We start from the raw sequence: 7,270 nt of genomic DNA on the forward strand, positions 1-7,270 counted from the left end.
TTATTTTCTTCATTTACATATTCACCCCCACCATTGTTATTAGGTTAGGTATTTAAATTTTCCTTCCTCTTTGTCTTTATATTTAGGTTTCTTTACTTTTATTTCAATTTCTGTATGTATCCCTTTCCTCTTCTCCATACTCAACTTTACCTTCTTCCTTGTTTGAGTCTAATCTATTCATGTACATACATATATACATCTTATTCCTAAACTGCTACTTAGCACTCCTGCAAAAAATTGTGCGACTAATCTCTAAAGAGAGTATTCCGAGATTACTCTCAATCGGGTACAATTGGGCATTAATGAGTCCCAACTAGTCTCATACGGGTACTAGTGGAGGCCAATTAGCCTCGACTCATCCCTTATGGGTATAACTGGAGATAAATTAGTGCCCAACTCATCTCTAATGGGTACTATTAACGATGTAATGATATGTACGCACCAGAGAGCTGCAACCGATACCTAGATTTTGTGTATACTCGATCATTTACTCGGGCTTTGTATGATCGTTCGTTTATGTTCAATAACAAGTAATGCGCCGTTAGCTCATTGCGCACGACGATTGCGGCAACACATTGTGCTCGCTTCAACCACCAAAGTGGCGTTAGCGTGAACGAGTATAGAAATGTTATATGTACACACACATACTCGCCGTCACCACAGCCAAGGCATGAAACGTTTTGTGGCGCGAGCCACTCGAATTGTCCTTGCATGCATCAGTTGATCGTCGTCGTTGTCGTGTTATTCTTTGCATGCATTAGTTGAACAGCGATCATTGGGTGCATTTGCTAATTTTTCAAGTTGTGTTATTCTTTGAGTGCAATAATTGATCAGCGGCCATTAAGTACGTGATTTATAATTGTAGTTATCGTGAGATGGCAGATACAATAGAATTCGTTTCTGAACAAATTGCAAGTGGTAATTACCATTTGTCCGGCCGTCGAAAGGGCAAAAGCTTTGTTTGGAATGTGGTTGCTGAAATCCTAAAGCCGGATGATACTGTAGTGACAGGTTTTGTTTACTGCCGCACTTGCTGTAAAGTGCTGAAGTATACCAGTAGCCAAACGTCTAATTTGAATCGCCACAAGTGCTGCAAAAACATGAAGGAATCGCAAGTTTTGAAACCTGTCACAGCATTGGACAAAAATGAGGCCATTGAGAAATGCACGTTTTGGGTCATTGAAGATAGCCAGCCCTTTTCGGCAGTAAATGGTACCGGCTTTGCCAAATTGGCGAAGTTTTTAATTAAGATCGGCGCAACCTATGGCGAACATGTTGACGTGGAGAACTTACTGCCAGATGCAACAACGATTTCTCGTAACGCGAAAAAGTATGCAAAGGAAAAAAAACAAGAACTGGGTGAAGAAATAAGGGACGTTGTAAGCAGCGGTGGGGCCTCAGCTACAATTGATATGTGGACGGACAATTACGTGAAACGAAATTTTTTAGGCGTCACATTTCACTATGCAAAAGATTTCAAATTATTTGACATTGTGCTGGGAATGAAATCAGTGGATTTTGAAAAGTCAACCGGGGACAATATAGCTAGAAAGCTTAACACTCTATTTAATGAATTTGGCATTGAAGGCATTAATTTAATTAAATTTGTAACAGACAGGGGTAAAAATATTGTTAAGGCTTTAGAACATAATGTACGTCTTAACTGCAGCAGCCATTTACTTTCCAACGTATTAGATAAATCGTTCGCTGAAACAGCTGAGTTGACACACATCTTAGATTCTTGCAAAAAAATTGTGAAATATTTTAAAAAAGCTAACATGCAGCATCTTTTACCTACTTCTTTAAAAAGCCAATGCCCTACTCGATGGAATTCGCACTATATAATGCTCAAATCTATATGCGATAATTGGCTAGAAATGAACAGAGTTCTCGATGGAAATGAACAAAGCCAAAGATTATTACATATAAATATATCGATAATTAAAGTACTCGTTGAACTATGTAAGGATTTTGAAATCGTGTTTAAGAAATTACAACTTTCTAGTTCTCCCTCACTGTGCTTTGTTTTACCATCTGTGTTGAAAATTAAAAGTCTTTGTGAACCGAGCAGTGAGGATGTAGCTCCAATTTCAGTTTTGAAAGAAAGGGTTAAACAAAATATTGATGAAATATGGGTAGCCAATTTAAGTTTGTGGCATAAAGCTGCATGCTTCTTATATCCACCAGCTATAAATATGCAACAAAATGACTTAAGTGTTATAAAGGACTTTTGCATTTCTCGCATTAACGAAAGAACTGTTATTTCTCAACCCAATTCTGCACAATTTAGTGATAATGAACTTTCAAGCTTGACCACTCCTTCACCTCCCTTGGCATTACAACCTTTAGGTAATCAAAATAACTCGGATGAAAGTATTTTAAGTTGCACAGGTTCCTTTCCTGACAACTCTTTGCCTCCTAACAACGATGCCCAGTTCTTTTTTTCTCACTTGTTCAGGCGACCTGTTTCACAAACAATAGAAATACCTGAAGATGAAGTGGAAAGATATAGTAAGGAAACAATTGAAATGACTGAAAACTTCAACGTAATTGAGTGGTGGAAAGAAAATGGAAAAAAGTTCCCTCATTTGTCGAAACTAGCGTTGCAAATCCATTCAATGCCAGCTAGCAGTGCAGCTGCTGAGAGAACTTTTTCTCTGGCTGGCAATATCATATCAGAGAAAAGGAACCGGCTAGCGCCAGGCTCGGTTGATAGCTTGCTATTTTTAAATTCCTATTTTAAAAACTTTAATTCTTAGAAATCTAAACTTTATGTAAAGTCACTTGCAAAAATAATTTGGCATTTATTTTTTACCATATTCGCATTGATTTTTATGCTAAACATTTTTATGTTAGCTTGTTATGAATATAGAGCTCATTCCACAAAAAACCTAGTAAATCAAAATTTGAAGCTTTGGACAAAATTAAGGAAAATTCAGCAAATTTTTATAAAATTTTTAAACTATTTAATCATAGTTTCTAAAATAAATTCCAGTGCGCAGTTTTACGGCTCACTAATTTTAGTATGTATAATAAAAACAAAGTTTGAAGTTGCTAAAAAATTCCTTTGATTGTTGATAATTTTTTCGCTGACGGTGTTGCGCATTTTCTTATATACAAAAAATTCGTTATATGGAAAAAGTGCGTTGAGCGAAAAATATCAAATACCAACGGGAATTTTTAGCAACTTCAAACTTGCTTTTTATCACAACAAATTTGAATGGGCCGTAAAACTGCGTACTGGAATTAATTTAGGTATTATGATTAAAAAATTTTACATTTTCAGGAAAAATTAGCCGAATTTTCCCTAATTTTTTTTTCAAAGTTTAAAATTTTTTATTTGCATGGATTTTGTTGCAGATTGACTTCTAAATGTGTGTAAAAAAACTTAACGAAAAAAATATTGCATGAACAACATTTTGAATATCGTAAAAAATCAATGCCAAAATGCCTTTGCTGTAAATATTTAATCTCATTAAATGTGTTCTTTGTTTTATAATTTGAATGCGTATGTATTTATTTTAAGAATTTTAGAAAGGTGAAATTTGGAACTTTAGTTTTAAGTTTGTACCCCTAGATCATAAGATTTTTTGAAACTATATTAAGTTTAATGAAATGTTTTTCCATAGCTTTTGATTTTAACTCGTTGAATTTAAGGTCTTTTTTTATATTTAGCATAAATGTTGGATCTCATGAAATATTTTTGTTCAATATACATATATTAAATATGAATTAAAACTACATACTATGTATGTTACGTCTTTCAACTTATTTGTTTTGTTTTTGAATCACAGCGCGCGATAGAGCGCGAGTGACGAAAGCAGCAGCTTTCCAACGATAGGAAAAAATGTCGCTATGGTTAAAAATGAACATATATTCGTCTAATTCGGTTACTTTAACTTTTTTTTTCATAAACAACACACTAAACTCCGCGAAAAAAACTGTCCATTCCCGCTAAACCGAAATTCCCCGCAAATTGGGTAATTCCCGCGAGTTGGTTTCCCCGTACGCGATACATAGTTTGTGCAAGACGATTGCCACAACACACATACATATGCTCGCTTCTTCCACTAAAGTGGCGTTAGCATGAACGAGTATAGAAATGTTATATGTATCACACATACTCGCCGTCACCACAGCCAAGGCTCGAAATGTTTTGTGGCGCGAGCCACTCGAGTTGTCCTTGCATGCATCAGTTGAACAGCTGCTAGTTGTCGTGTTATTCTTTGCATGCAGTAACGAGCCTCCGCCACGACGCATACACAAAAATACAAATCAGCAATCATGCCAACTACACAAACACGAAAATAGAATGTTGCGTCTCGTACATGCCCGCATAGCTGGCGACGATCGTGTTTACATGTACCAAATTTAGGGGATGATGATCGAGACGGCGCGATCATACTCGATGCCGGTCTCTGGTACGCACTTAGTCAATGAAAATACCTTTCTAATGATATTGAATTGTTTATACCTTAGAGGTATAGTTTAGCCGCAAAAGGGGTGTAAAGGAAACATGATTGCCTATTTATTTATAATGATAATATTGTTATTTTAGAATAAAGGTTACCCATTTTCATACACATTTTTTCGTGCAAATTACTGAAATATATTTATATTTATAATTGAAGAAATGTATTATTTTTGCATACTACATTTTTTTCCCCACAGTATATAATACGCCGACCGGAAGAATAGTACAATACTATATATTAGGTACGGTTGGGAACCCTATCTCTAATGTAAAGGCATTGTAACCTTGCACAAGAAGTTCAGTTATAAATAGCGCGCTATCGACCGACGATAAAGCGAGGAAAGTTTTAAAAGGTTTATTTGGCTTTTTATTCACTTTTTTCTTATGAATTCAAGTTCCTTCAAAACTGCAATCTATTCGCTCTTTCGAACATCTATGTATTTGAACCAAAATTTTAGTTAGCAACTTAAAACAGTTATCAACTTAAGCGGCAATGAATGACTTAAGAAGCATCTTAAAATGTGTACCGTAGCTAATAACTTTAGATATAGATCTTAATTTAAAAATCGTTACTGGTTTTGTTTTATCAAATAATTATATTACCTGCAGTTCAGGAAAGCTTTGACGTACGATTAGAGCCCATAAGTTGTATAGAACGGACACCGTAAGTACCATTAGCCAATAGAAATAAAAATTTTCATCAGGATTAACAACAGACCGTCGTTTTTGAAGAAATTTCCGCCGACGCTTAGAATTTTTATCTGGTTCTCCAGACGCACTCTCTGACCCAGTATCCTCAACGGTTTCCTTAAACAAAAGAAACCAATCAATAATTTAAGGTTGTCATGACTGCAATTCATATGTATGTACACTTATTACTTGTTTTTCATTTTACTTGCTAGCATAATGTTCAATGTTGAACCTCATGTAAAATGCAACTCTAGAGTGTAAGAGAATTCTTAACTGCCTCACTGTCGATGAGCATGGTCACCATTTCTTATGAATTTTCGAGCTAACTACTGTCAATGATCAGATTCCGTCTAAGCATCGTTTGGGTTGGTTCGCCCAATATTGCTTTGTACACCTAACGCGCTTTTATTTATATATGTACATACTAGCAGACCCGGCGAACTTCGTCCCGCCCAAAATTAGATTTTTAATTTAACCATTTTGGTCCAACATTTTCTCCAAAAGTCCACGTTTACGATTTCCATTGGCACATTCATCGGCTAAGATTATGGTTTGGTGGTCGTTTTCCGCCTTAAATAACCTAAGAAGAAGTTCCTTGGCGGCAACAATGATCCGGATCTATAGTTAATCTGCCCTAGAGACTTTATCTTATAGTTGGTGGCAATTTCAAAATGGATGCGTATCCTTGTTTAACAGAAATACAATATACATACATAGACTGAGATGAAATACCTTAAAAGCCAGTTTCATGAAAGCATATATGTAATATTCCTATATTGGCAGTAGGAGCTAGTACCGTCTGAAAACACTACAGTACAGATATATCAGTAAACACGTACGAAAGAAAAGGAACACACACGTTTATAAATAAACATGTACACAACACATATACAAAAACGGCACTCAAGTACAAAATACATTGACAAAAACGGTACTAGACTGTCTCGCTTTGATTTCGGAATGCTTACACAATGAGAAGTTAGCTTACTGCCGATATAGAAGTATTAAATATATGCATGAAAGCAATTTAAGTGAAAATAATTTTTTTCTGTCAGGTTCTATATTAAATTCAATTAAAAAAATTAATTTTCATTAAATTGCTTTTATGAAACTGGCTTTTAAGGTATTTCGACAGGTGGTGATTTGAGATTTATCACTGCACAACTCAACCCTGGTGTGTCCGAATGAAACTTTAACGCATAATAATATTGGCAAATCACATCCATTGGGCCAATCGTAACACACGAGAGTTCGATATACTCAATGGTGCAACAGGTCGATTTACTTTGACATTCACGGCACCTTTTCTCACTTGTCGATTTTTGGTAATAACTTGACCTCAGCATAACCTTACAGCCCCTTTTGTAATTGGACTGCCTTTGCCGTTTCCAATACATGTTTTGAATATTCGCCAAATCGAATCATAAATAAAATAATGTAAAAAAAATATTTTTTAGAAACAAGTAATTTTTAGCAAAAAAAAACCCGACTTCAACTCCCATATAAAAAATATATATATATCTCAAGATCCACTGATCGGATCTCAACCAGATTAGTATGGGAACACCTCTGAGACACTACCTTTCCGATGCAAAAATAATTATCGACATCGGTTCACGTGGTCCAAAGTTATGCGGTAACATACATAAAAAAAAAAAAAATAAAAATAATATTCCGACGAACTGATAACCTCCTCCCTTTTTGGAAGTCAGTTAATAAGCTTTTATTTAACATGTACAATCCAAGGAACAAAATAAAGTAGTGTAACAAAAGCTTTTTTAGCAAGAAAATTTTGTCAAAACTGCTCTAAAATGAATAAAATAAAATAAGTTAAGGTCTCGTTAAAGTTACTAAAAGCCATTTAGTGAAAGGAGTTATTCAAACTCTAATGAAAATTACTAACAATTTGTACTAATTTACTTCGTTTTTAAAAAAGCTTGTCGGCGAATTCAGCGTACATGCATAATTGGTTAGGTATGTATGTATATGTATGTATGCAGATATTTAAATGTCGGTTTGCTATTCGCTACTTTACAATACACTACTTTATTTTATTCCTTTGATTGTACAGTTAAATAAAAGCTTGTTTTTAAAAAATATTTTTTT

At 34.8% G+C, this 7,270-nt stretch overlaps 1 protein-coding gene across 1 annotated transcript in view; it reads right to left on the minus strand.

Moving 5' to 3' along the window:
- Positions 1-7,270, minus strand: part of Cngl (Cyclic nucleotide-gated ion channel-like) — a 477,360-nt gene that overhangs the window by 353,997 nt on the left and 116,093 nt on the right. The window contains exon 6 of the mRNA XM_017629793.1: positions 5,078-5,281. Coding sequence (XP_017485282.1) covers positions 5,078-5,281 — 204 coding nt within the window. The remainder of the gene's footprint in view (positions 1-5,077; positions 5,282-7,270) is intronic.

The sequence above is a fragment of the Rhagoletis zephyria genome, unplaced genomic scaffold (genome assembly GCF_001687245.7).
Source record: "Rhagoletis zephyria isolate East Lansing unplaced genomic scaffold, Rhagoletis_zephyria_1.1 Rzeph_scaffold_00084, whole genome shotgun sequence".
NCBI classification, from domain to species: Eukaryota; Metazoa; Arthropoda; class Insecta; order Diptera; family Tephritidae; genus Rhagoletis; species Rhagoletis zephyria.